Below are 13,389 nucleotides of genomic sequence, written 5' to 3' on the forward strand. Positions count from 1 at the left end.
GCACAGGCTCCAGACGCGCAGGCTCAGTAGTTGTTGCTCATGGGCCTAGTTGCTCCGCGGCATGCGGGATCTTCTCAGACCAGGGCTCGAACCCGTGTGCCCCGCATTAGCAGGCAGATTCTCAACCGCTGCACCACCAGGGAAGCCCACAAATTCTTATCTGATCATATTTTTCCTCCTTTTTCTTCTCACCTCTTTAAATCTTGTTCAAAAACTATTTCCCTTTAAAATTTCACTAAAATACACAAAATGACTTTGGCATCTTTTAACCATATCTAACATGATATTCATTAATAGAAGAGAGGCTACCCTATGTAGTCCATAAAGTTTATAAATGGGGATTACTATATTTCACACCAGTTTAGTGATGATGGAAACGTAATGATACACTTGCTTCAATTTTGAAAAGGAGATATTTCATAATTAAATAGGTGGGAGAAATAATAAAAAGATTTAAGCTCTATCTTAGATTGGGTTCCCTGGAAACAGACTCTATGGCAACTTATGTGAAGATTTACTGGGGAGTCATCTCGGGAGATACAGAAAGTCAGGTTTGGACAGAAGGAGAAGCTGACCCACATGCAACTGACATCGAGGCTTTGGGAAATCCTACAAGAAGCTCTGGAACTGAGATGGCCCTTTAGAGTTGTTATAATTCACAGTAAGAGTGATGGGTCTGTGTAACCTTGACTCAGATGGTCATTGACTCTGGACCAGAACCTGGAAGGGGTGGGGAGTGGGAGAACCTTCTGTAAGGCAGTCTTAGTGATTGAAGGAAATTTTTAATGAGGGGCATGGCTGTGAGTCCTCAGTAACAGATATACCCAGGAGCTGATGCTTTGGCTTTGAAGAGAGGATATGGGTGGAGCAACACATGATCCACTGGAAGCTCCTACTCCATGCTCAGCACTCTGCCAAACACTATAGGGAAATATAACACATGATCACTCCTTGTTAAGAATGTGCTGTCTAGAATAGATAAGTTGAACCCATATGAAATGGTACAAAAGCCTTCAGATGGTGAACAATTAAGTGCTAAATTATGCTGGGCCAACCATCTGAGATATAGGTAGTAGATGAGAAAAGGAATTAGCCAGTGGTGATTATATTGTCATAAAAGTCTTTAAGAAGATAAAACTTGAGTTGTGTAATAAAGAAGGGGAATAATTTTGGTAAATTGTGGCAAAAAAGAAAGCCACTTTAGAGTAAGAAACAAAAAAAGAGGAGAAATCGAAGCAGGGATAATTATTCCATGCTCACAGGACAGTGAAGAATCCAGGCTACCTAAATCTATTTATTTCAACAACATTACTGAGCAATTATTAAATGCAAGGCTCAGAACCAAGTGCTCAAAAAGGTTCAAGGAGAATGAGATTCCATGAAATTTAGAAAATAACAATGTCACAAGACTCTACGTAGTAAGTTGTATTAGAGAGATCCAAGGCACTTAAAAAGGCCCAAGGAAGGAACCGTCATGTCTGCTTGGAGGTCCTCAGGAAAGGCTATGTGAAGTATATTTGGCAACTTATATTAGCCCAGTTTCAGACGAAGCATGGATTTCATGTGGTGGTGTAAGAGATAAGGCTGGAAGTATAGTCTGGACCAGAAAGCATAGAAGAGCCAGGTGACAGGTTTTTGTCTTTTTTTTTTTTTCTAATCTACATCTCAATGTAGACCCGTATAAAGGTTTTCACTATTGGAAGGCTGCTACTTGAGGAGAGCCTTGAGGTCAAGGGAAGTGTAGTGAAACAGCATCAGATTTACAGGAGATGAAGAGATACCTACTGTGGAAGAAAGAAAGATGAATCAACATTTTAGGGAAGAAGAGGATGAGACTGAAGAACCTTGGCAAGGGATCAGAACATCTTTATTTTCAAAGACTAGACTGAGGAATGAGTCACAGAGTATAGACATAGTTGCTGGGAAAATTAGGTTAAGGGGGAAAATGGGGACAGCAAAAGGAGGACATCAGAAGTCAGGCAAGAGATGTTCCTATTTAACACAGAAGAACTCAGCGGAAAGTTACACAACTCCAGTCTTACTCACAGCTCTCTACGTGGCAGTTCACCACGACAGTGATTCCTTTGGAAGGGTAGCTGAACATGATAAAATGTGTGACTGTTTGGAGAATACTAGGTCAGGGGCAGTTAAGTAGATTTGGAAAGTACCCTGATACAGATGGTCGATGAAATCATCTGGCTCCAGAATGAAATCATTAGGGAGCAAAATTTCCAAAGGAAAGGGGAAAAGGACAGCATGGTGTGCCTGTGGTGGGAGGGGTTATGTGGAGAAAGCATCATCAAGCGTTGGATTTGGCATCCTTGGTTTTTAATGGTTTAAGAAAAGGAGGGTTTAATTTTGAAGGCTAAGGTTGTGATTAATTCGAGGGTTATGAGGAGAGAGGAGACTAAACAGAAGGAGGGTTATCATTTGTGCTACTGATAAAAATGACTGGGGTCTGATTTTCAAATCTTGTCTTGAATTTAAACCACCTGGAAACTGTCATCAGTGGCATCAGCAAGAGCACAGATTTGAAGGAGTGAAGGCTGTAACTGCCTGTAAGAACCCACAGGGCACAGCATTATGCAGAGAAACTTGTCAGATGTCTCAAGGAGGGGCTTGGACTGCATCTTGCTATCTGAATCTTTAGGGCTTACATTTGGACTACAGATGTCTTCAATTTCTTTGCATTTTTCTCATTAAAGTGACTAACAACTGTGGTCATTCTGTATCTCCAGCTGCCTTTCGTTATAAGATCTATCGCATAACAGTTTCAACTCTTGGGAAAATTGTTCACATTGCATTTCTACCTTCCTCTATTTATTACCATCTGAATCCACATTTTTTACTTCACATATGTGCAGGCCAATTTCTTGTAGTATTGATGGCATTTAACCGTAATTGCTTATATATGTAGGCTTTTGTTACACACTCTTTAAATTGTGGTGAATCGTATTCTTAGATAAAAATAAATGCACTCTTCATGTTTTTGTTTTTGTTTTTAACTTGTAAGATAGTCCCATGGCAAGGCATCGATGTGAATTAAATATCATTTGAGGTGTTTGTTGATGGCATCAAAATCAAATCCAGCAGAGAATTAAAAGTGTAAGTTGTATAGGATTATGCTTAATTAGTACAATTTCATCTTTAGGGATCCTTATTGTAACAGTCTCACGGGTATCTTTGCTTAGATTGATTTTCAACCAGAATTTTCATCTTTCTTCATACTTCTTTCTATTGGTCTTCTTGAGTTTAGTCATGAAAGGGCAAAAATGAGAATAAAAACTGCATTATTGCATCAAAGGAGGCTTCAGGTAATCTTTTCCAAAGTTCATGGTTACCTTTAACAACCAAGTTTTGGGATCCTACAACTAAAAAATAATATTCCTAACTTTCCTCTTTCTCTCTTTTCCCCTTAAACTCCAGAGGTTCCCAGTGATCTGTTCTGGCTCACTACTCTCCTTTGACGTCCTTCTTGAGTGATCCCATTCCCACCCAAAGCTCTAACAACTCCTTGATGTGATGGCTCACATATCTTTAGGTATAACACCCACTTTATCTCCAGAGAGATGCTCCATACACACATCAGTTACATCCTCAGCGTGTTTCCTTTTCTATTCCCCATGTTAGTAAATGTCATCATCTTCCATCCAGGTACCTAAGAAGCCAGAAACCTGAGAATGATCCTAAATCTCTTGTTGTCTCACCCGCTCACTCTTTCATCAGATTTTGTTGATTCTATTTCTTCAGTCCCTTCAAGTCCATCTCTCTTTCTCCATCCTCAGTGGCATTGACTTCTCATTCCCTGTTACTTTTTCTCCAAACTTGTTCTAACTAATCTCTCTGTTGTCAGTCTCGCTCACAGTAAAAATTCTCCCTGAGTATTGCTGCCGAGGTGATCTTTCCAATATGCAAATCACAATATGTATCTTCTTTGCTTAAAACTTCAGTATTTTGCAGTAAAGGTTCTATTGATGTTTTGGATGGTTCAGATTTTGTTCAAAGGGATTGGCTTGCATGCAAGATATTCAACATCTTTGGCCCATCCATAAAATGTTAGAATATTTCCCAACTGTTATAACCACAAACACCCGCCTCACACATATCCAAGGGTTCTCTAGAGAGGATGTTTACACTCCCAGCTTATAACCAAAAATAGTTGCCTAAAAAAAAAAACTTCTTCAGAATAATTTTCAATCTCTTTAGCTTGACATACCTTCATGGTACCTCTTTCTCCTTTAACTCCAAACAATCCCTTGTAGGCAGTCTACTGCCATGTCAGCCTGATTGGGATTCCCTGAACAAGCCACAGCTCTTAAGAACTGCATACCCTAATTTATGCTGTTCCTTATATCTGGTATGCCTTCATTGCTCAAGACACTGTCTTAATCCCTCACAACTCATTAAGAGAAAACCTTTTCCAGGTAGTCTTCCTTGCTCTCCCTCCTCTCCAAATCCCAGCCTAATTTAGAGGGCTTAGTTCTGTGGTTCCACTGTGCGTACTCCATTTAGATCAGTTGTAACCATGTATTTATTCAATTCAGTTGGTATATTGGTCTGTTTTACCCACAAAATGGTAAAATGGTAAAAACAACATATAAAGCATGGAATGACTTCCTGTAGCATCAACTGGATACTACATTCCAAACAAAAAAACATACCAATATCCTTACATGAAAGACACAAGCAAAACATGCACTCACAACAGATTCTTAGGCTACAGTGTAAATTAATCGGCCACCATTGTGAAATTGGTTGTGTTATGTGAATTTTAAGTTCCATTCTATTTTATATTTGTATCTGCAATTTTTACAAATGATATTTTAAGTTACTCATCATCCGTTAAAATTCATAGTTCTGGAAGATCCCCAGTGTATCCTGTTCTTTCTCCTACCCCCAGATCACTTCTGGTGGCACTATCTACTCACATTTACAGGAACTCTAAGTAAGCCAATTTGATAAAATGACTGTAACTATACTTTCCGCATCCAGTGGGAAAAACAGACAAAGTGTATGTGAGTGTTTTCCTGCATCTTCTTTTACACCTATTACAATCAAACATTTTTAATATTTGTCAAATTCTGATAGATGAAATTTAATATCTTACTGTTTTGGTTGTAGTTTTTATTTCTAATGACATTATATATCTTCCACATGTTTATTGGCCTTTATATTATAGCTTTCTGAATTATCTATATAGGATTTTGCATAATTTTGCTTTTTTGTACTGATTTTTAAGGGGTTTTTTTTTTGCAAGTAAAGTATATGAAGTCTTTTCTGTCATAGTTATTACAAAAAGTTCCCCTGTTTAAACAAGCTCTTATGCATGCTCATTGAGTTTTATAATATGGATTTAAAATTTTAGAATCTGATATTTCAACATTTTACTTTGTTATTTATATATTTGTTTTCATTACCATTCCAAGATTATTAAACTACTCAAAATAATTTATGCAAATACTACATTTAGAGGTTTTTTATTTTTACTTTTTTTATAGTGAATACAGAGAGATGTCAGAGGAGCTAGTTAGAGTAGCAAGTATTAAATTTATTTATTTATTTATTTATGTCTGTGTTGGGTCTTTGTTTCTGTGCGAGGGCTTTCTCTAGCTGCGGCAAGCGGGGGCCACTCTTCATTGCGGTGCGCGGGCCTCTCACTATCGCGGCCTCTCTTGTTGCGGAGCACAGGCTCCAGACGCGCAGGCTCAGTAATCGTGGCTCACGGGCCCAGTTGCTCCGTGGCATGTGGGATCTTCCCAGACCAGGGCTCGAACCCGTATCCCCTGCATTGGCAGGCAGACTCTCAACCACTGGGCCACCAGGGAAGCCCCTAGAGGTTTTTTAAAAAGTGAAATATTCAGTCCATTTGGGAAATGTCTTGGTTTAAGGACTAAGGAAGGAAACATTCTTTAAAATGATAAATGTCTATGAAGTAACTGTAACACCATTTATTGAATTAATGAGAATTAATTTAATTATACATTAAAAATATAATATAGACATGTATCTATATATTTATATATATAAATCTAATATAGATATATAGATTCTTGTCTAAATACTCTTCTTTTACCATGGTCAGTAGATTTTTATTATTTTTTTTCATATCTAATAGGAAGAGTGACCCGTCTTTACTCAGCATTTCTGTTTTGGGGGGGATTCCTTATCACTTTTCTTGCATATTTTTGATTCCAATGAGCTTTAAAATGGTTTTGTCATGTCCCATGCTTTTAAGATCCTACAGGGATTTTAAGTAAGATTGTACTAAACTTATATTTTAATTTAGGAAAAAGAATTACATTTTTCAAATACTGAGTTTCCCTATGTGAGAAAAAGGCACAGTTACGCCCATTTTATCTTATTTTACATACCTTGGTCAAAAGTTATAGCTTTTTTTCAATCAGGTTCTATAAATGTCTTATCATGTTAGGTCCTTAGTGTTGTATGTTGTTATTGCCTTTGTGGACAGAATCATCTCTTCTGTTATGTTTTCTATCTAGTAATATGAATAGAAACAGTAATCATAATACAATAGTAATAATGACATGTGCTTCATGCTAGTACATATATCAACTATGTATTCTCTAAATATACTTTTCCAGTTACACAGTAGATATTTTCTCATCATTCATTCAATGAATGTGTTTTGAACAAACACAAATATCAAGCAGTATGTTGGATCCTTGTAAAGAGCCCCTGCCCTTATAAAAAATACAATTAATAGAGAAGACTAAGACTAATCAAATAATCATACAATTATAGAAAGCATCATAATTTGTGCTATAAGGAAAAAATACAAGGTGCCAAGAGAATTTATAACGGGGGATGTTATCTAACCTGGGAGGTAGTGAAGGGTGAGGACTCTCGGAGGATTTCGTGAGGATGCAGCATTGAACAGAGCTCTAAAAGATGAGTACTAGTAAACCGGGCAAAAGAAATGCAAATGCAGGTGGCCTTTGACAGGATGGGGAATCTGGCTTAGGAAATGGACAGAAATTCATTGTGTGTGAAGCAGAGAATAAGGCAGATGGTGGCAAAATGAAGCTTGAGAATTAGGCGGGAAGTCAGGTCATCCTGGAGCCTCATAAAGTTTAAGTATTTTTGTCTTTATCCTAGAAGCTACCAGTGAAGCTTTTTAAGGATCTGTGTGTGTGTGTGTGTGTGTGTGTGTGTGTGTGTGTGCGTGCATGTCTGTGTGTTGTGTTGGATGGTGTCGGAGAGAGAGGTGACATATTCAGATTTATATTTCAGATTGATCGCTCTGGCTCTCCTGGGAGTAATGGATCAGAAGAGGGTAAGAATGGATGCCTGAAAACCTTTTAGAAGGATATTGAAGGAGCCCAGGTGAGAAATAATGAAAATGTGAACTAGGATAGTGGCAGTGGAGGTAGAGCGAAGGGTATGGCCATAAGGAACATTTAGGAAGCAAAACTGAAAATACTTAGCAACGCCAGGGTTCTGGCATTGTAAGGGAGAGAGAGGTGACAAGAATGACTACCAGGTTTCTGGTCTGCCTAAATGGATGAATGACGAGGCTCTTGCCTGAGATAGGGAACATAGAACATAAATCAGCTTTGAGATAAAAGTATCGTAATTTTTTGAAACATAATGAGCTCCTAGTACTTCTGAAATCCAAATGAAGATGGTGAGTTAAACATTTATGCATGCATTTCTTGAGCTCCCAGGAAAGATTTAGGTTGTGTATATACATTGGAGCTATTGACATTAGATAGAAATGATATGGATAAAGCCAGTGATGAACGAGTATTGAGTGTGAGGGTAAAGAGAAAAAGACTGGTCCCTGGGGAATGCTGACATTTACATATTGAGTAAAATGATCATTGATAAAGGAGACTGAGAAGAAAAGCTGCTCTTGGGTAAGCCAGCCAGTCTGATAATAAAAAAAAATCATCCTACTGGCATGCCCCACGCTCCATAGGCTTTTGGTTGTCTTTGCAGCATCATTGCCTTGGTTTGCCACTGTTGGACCTCAGCCCCCAAATCAGCTTTTAAGAGATTATTCTTAGTCTCTCCTAAAATTTTCATAATTTCAAAGAAAAGTGTTATCTTTTTTTTTTTTTTTTTTTTTTTAGAAAAGTGTTATCTTGAGGTGTTCTTTTTTCATGGTGGGATAGGAACTCTAAGTGAGGGGGTTCCAATGATCATTTTTTTTTCCAGATTTTTCTTGCACTTGCTTTCTGCCATATAACAACATCGATGTGAGAAAAAATGTTCTCTACAATTTCTATGAATCTTTTTTTAATTTAAAATAAGTTACATTGAAACTGGTTCATTTGCCAAATTTTGTGTTAGGAGTCTGGGACTTTTTTGGCATTGTGTTTTCTTTGCTATTTTTCTTCCTTTCTGTTAATTTGGGGAATTTTCATTTGTATTTTTAATAAAGTAATAATAAATTAATGTCACCATCCTCCCCAGCTGCAGATTATTTCACGTTTGATGATGCAGAGTTTGAGGTGTGTATTGGACATGAAGGAAAGAAGTACACTCGTCTAATGAAACCTATAGATCTGGAACAAAGGCAAGAAATTTGAGGGCTTCTGGAATGGTCTGGGACAGCCTTTTATTTGTAACATTCCTGAGGTTCAAATAAGAAGTGGTATTTCTATAGTTGAAAATTATTAGTGCTTTTGACTTAAGAGAATCACCACGTATTTCTGGCTCATCTAGCTGAACTTGTACAACTTGTATAGGTTGGACTTGGAGGAAGTGTTACTACAAAGAAAACTCACAAATCTTTAGGTATATACATATTCAAATATTCAAAATCAAGATGTGGGGCTCAAATAATAACCAATTTGGGAGAAAACAATATTGTGAAATAAATATTGAAGGTAAAACTCTGAAAACATTTAGGCTAAATTCATATGTGATACACTGAGACATACGTTTTATTATCACAGTTTATTCAACCATGAAAAATAAGTTGCTTTCCTCTTGGTATCAATAGTCAGTACGCTGAGATTTTTAAGGGCAGAGACAGTGATAATTAGTGTCGTGTTGCCTTTGTGAGTGATGCTGCAAATTGATTTTCTTTATAAGCCAGTGTCTACATGATGAAAGGTATCTGTTGTTTTGTCTTTTAAACAAATGGCAAACAAAGAATACCACAACACCTAACTTTTCACCACTGAAAATGAAATGGATCTAATATGTTCAAAGGAATTCCACGAAACGAAAACCATTGACATGACAAAAGCGTGCATTTAATTCAATGCTTTGCAGAGATACATGACTAAAGTTGTGTGCATGGCTTGTCCTTTGGGATGGTCCCAGCTGTTTATTTTTAAAGAAAAAAAAAATGGAGCCAACAAATGCAATGAAGGAAAAAAAATCCTTGAGACATAAGGGGACCTACATGTTCTAGTCTAAGAAACATGCAAGTATTACAAAACATTCCAGATACAGCATGACAGATGAACAGTGAACAGGCACTGGGACAATGCTCCTTCTTTCAGAAACGGGAAGTGTAACAGTTATGTTTTCACAAATGGTATTGATGAAACCATCTTTATTTTTAAAGAATTTTATAGAAGGAATTTTAGCACCATCATTAAAGGAAAAATAATAATACATTTTAGCCCTGCCTATCTCCAGTCTTGGAATAATCACAGAAGCATAGCACCTTTTAGTATCTAAAATATAAACAAGACTAGTTAAGTCCATCCCAGCTTGTAGAGATGAGGTAGCTCATGCTAAGAAATGTTGGGTCATTTTTCCTATGAGAGGTCAAAGGCCAAATGTTCTAATTCCAATCATCAGATTTGATTAGAATCAGCTCCACAACTCTGAGTTTCTAAATCTTTTTCTTCATTATAGGCCTCAGGAAGATGAGATTGTACATGTGGAAGACTCTCAACTTTGGGTCCTGAACATTTGTTTTTAAAGTTATGTGGAAATTATTTAGCATTCTATGTTTTCTTAAACAAGAAAGTGCAAATGTATTCAATGGTATACTCATTTAACTTCTACCTATATTGATAGATCGAGTCAAGAGGGAAAGGTAGCTTTAAATTTGAATGAGAAAGAAGTCTAGATTCACCACACTTTACAAAAATTTAGGATCACTTTTTTTTCAGAAATTCCATTGAATATATACTATTTTAACATTCCATTTAAGACAGTGAGAAACTGATATTTTTTTCATGGTTCCCTTTAAAGAGTCTCCATGTTAGTTATACAATATCAAGACATGCATCTGGGTTTCAATCACAAGGATAAACATTTTGCTTTCATTTGTAATTGATAATCTGGAAATGAGAGGTCACAAAAGGGCACTACTTTCTATTTTTCCAACTGCAGCCACGTGAAATAAACATGTGTTGTGGTTTTACATACCCCACTCTTTAAGCTATCTGCCAGGAAGAAAGATTTTCTTATAAATACTAAGCAACTTTGTCATTACATTGAAATAAATTGAAGAAAATGGAGATTTATTTATTCAAACAGTTTACTTTTTTTAAAGGTTGTCATTGTCGTTGATCATCTTAAACCTAAACTGCTTATTGAAAAATATTTTCAATCAATTAAAACTTGAGGATTGTAAGTAAAATAAATATTCTGAAGGATAAGGAGGCCAGGCACTTAAGACCATATATACAATGCTGATGCAGAATCAGCCATTACTTCAAGAGTCTCAGGATCAGCTTCAAACAGTCAAAGTCCTGTGAATGGTGGTGGTCACTGAGGGTCGGGGTGGTGCTCATTGTCGATGTATCTCGGCTTGCTTCACACAAAACAAACTGGCCCAACTTCGATGCCAAATTCTTGGTCTGTACTGCCGACATCCACAGGGGCAAGATCTATAATGGGCAAGCGTGCCACATTCTGTGTTCTATATTCAAAGATGGTCTTGCCCACATTTCCATTTCGTTTCTGGAATTAAATGGTACAACGGGTTAACAGCATATACAAATTATCCCAAAGATTTTGGACAGCAACTTCCAAACCAGCTTTTATAAGGTAAAAGCAATGATTTTTAGAGCACTATTTAAAAGTAAGAGCGCTGCTAACATAAAGTGAGATACTGGCATAACTCACAGGCATTTCTCTCATTCTTTAAATTGAGAAAATGACCTTTATTCTTTTGCAGCTTCCCAAATGGTCACTAACAATACAAATTATGAAAGCCTTTTTGATTTTCACAAGTGAAACCATAATTCATCATTAAATATTTTCCTTTTTTATATCTAGATATGCAAGGGGGAAGACATATAAATCAGTGAAAAATATAAGGTAACTCAGATTGATTACATATTTTAGAATCAGGAAATTATAAGCATGGAATTGAGATTAAATAAACTAAGTAACTTGCAGGAAAACCAAAGTGAGTTTGCAAAAGAGCTGCAAGGATCCAGTCCTTTATTGTTTTGTATTAAAATCTCTACTGGTATTTCATGCACTAACACACATTCAAACTTATCCTAAGGAACAACTATAAACAAACTGCTGTTGTGTTTATATACAGGGTAAAATTGCCCCCACCTCTAGTGCCAGGAGAGTATTTTTAACAAAATGATTTTTTTCCTTCAGCCAGATCAATATGGATCAAAAGTACTTACAGAGCAAGTATCATGAAGAACTACGTATCTGAATCTAAGGTTTCCCTCTGCTTTGATTTCTAAGTCATTTGACCCTTTGAGAACCACAGCTTTCTTGAAGTTCTTAGCTTGATCATCCATGTATCCTACACTGTTTTTACAGATGTAAGTAATGTTCTGGGAGGCTTCTTTCGATAAAAGGCGCAAGAAGGTCATTTGAGTAATGGCTGCATTAGGTGACTGGTGGTCTCCGTAAACAAACTAGAAAAACAAAAAGAGTCTTTGTTATACGTGTCCACCCCTCTTGAGTTCTTATGGTTGGACTAATAAAATCGGCACAAGACAGATTAACAGGAGAAAAAGAAACAACTTTAATTCAGGACACAGAGGTCTCATAGAAATGGGACCTAGGAAGTGGCCAAAGCAGGCAGCTTTTATACTTTGTAGACAAAAAACAAAACAAAACAAAAACAAACAATAAATTTGAGAGGAATTGACAGGACAAAGAAACCTAGGTTTGGGTATGTAATTGGTAAGGAATTTAAAGTTTGGGCTTGGGTAGTAAATTAATAAGGAAGTAACAAGGTTTGTTTATACAGGCTTCTTGGCTCTAAATTCCCTGTCTCTGATGATAAAACTGTCCTTCTGTCCCCCAGTGCAGGGATGGAACCTTTCACAAGGGAGATTTAGCTCCTGCTTTCGAGGAGACAGAGAGCAGGGTCAAACTGTCCCTCTTGCATCAACCGTTACTCAAATAACTTTAATTCAAAATAATCAACATGCCACTGAATCATATTTTGGAGTGGCCTGCCCTGGGCCCCAATATATGTAATACTGATGAGTTTTATAGTGGTGTGTGTGTGTGTGTGTGTGTATGTGTGTGTGTATGTGTGTGTGTGGGTGTGTGTGTATTGATTTCAGACAAATTAATTTTGAAGAGTATTACTTCTTTTGAAGAGTATTATTCTTTCATGTAACAAGATATTCTACCTATATACATAAAAATATCTTAAAATTTCTATGAATAGTCACAAATAAGAAGCTTTGTCTTTACTACCCCAAACAAGTGGTGATGAAACCAAAGATAATTATAACTCACCAAAGAAAGTTTAAGTATTTTAAAATTTGCTTCTCTATTTGTTGAAAAAAAATCTTGAATATTACTTTTTAGAAGAAGTTATATACTTGGGCATAGGTTTGGATATTCAATCATGTAGCAAAAATAACTCACTGCTTTTATTGTTAATTATAATAAGAATTAGGACTTAACATTAGTATAAAATCTTTTTTAACCCGACTGTTATATACTCGTAGGAAATATGAAGTACGAGTTTTCCATTAGCTAAAACAAATAATCAAAAATAACTTCCTACAGGATATTTCCTACCCATCTTCTACTTTGAGCTTTATTTTCAATGCTCCTATATGAGCTTTTTACATAATATGTTAACTAAATTACATTTCACTTAGGTATATTTAAATTTTAAAATTTTCCTTTTCATTAAACAATGGTAGATTCTAGTATATCCTGCATATACCCATAATGCCCTCCTACTATGTTTATTATGAACAGGAGTTCTGAGAAAAGGTCAGGAGCAGAGTTGAGAAGAAAATTTCAGAGTTAGGCTGCCATAAAGAGATCTGGAATAGAATTAGAATCTAAACACTGGACCATGAAAGAAACATAGAGGGGACTAGACTCAGAAAAATATCAATACCATTTATATAATCATAAAAATGCCTTAAGTTTAAATAATACTACAAGGTTTGCAAAGTGATTCAATCATTAAAAATAATATTATAGTAATTATCTAATATTTATCCATAACTT

General features: G+C 36.3%; 1 protein-coding gene across 1 annotated transcript in view; it reads right to left on the minus strand.

The window, feature by feature from the left end:
- Positions 1-9,202: 9,202 nt before the first annotated feature.
- Positions 9,203-13,389, minus strand: part of COL5A2 (collagen type V alpha 2 chain) — a 143,483-nt gene continuing 139,296 nt past the window's right edge. The window contains exons 53-54 of the mRNA XM_007196137.3: positions 11,580-11,819; positions 9,203-10,893 (exon numbers count right to left, since the gene is read on the minus strand). Of these exons, the coding sequence (XP_007196199.2) occupies positions 10,747-10,893; positions 11,580-11,819 (387 nt within the window). The 3' untranslated portion in view covers positions 9,203-10,746. The remainder of the gene's footprint in view (positions 10,894-11,579; positions 11,820-13,389) is intronic.

The sequence above is a fragment of the Balaenoptera acutorostrata genome, chromosome 8 (genome assembly GCF_949987535.1).
Source record: "Balaenoptera acutorostrata chromosome 8, mBalAcu1.1, whole genome shotgun sequence".
Classification (NCBI taxonomy): domain Eukaryota; kingdom Metazoa; phylum Chordata; class Mammalia; order Artiodactyla; family Balaenopteridae; genus Balaenoptera; species Balaenoptera acutorostrata.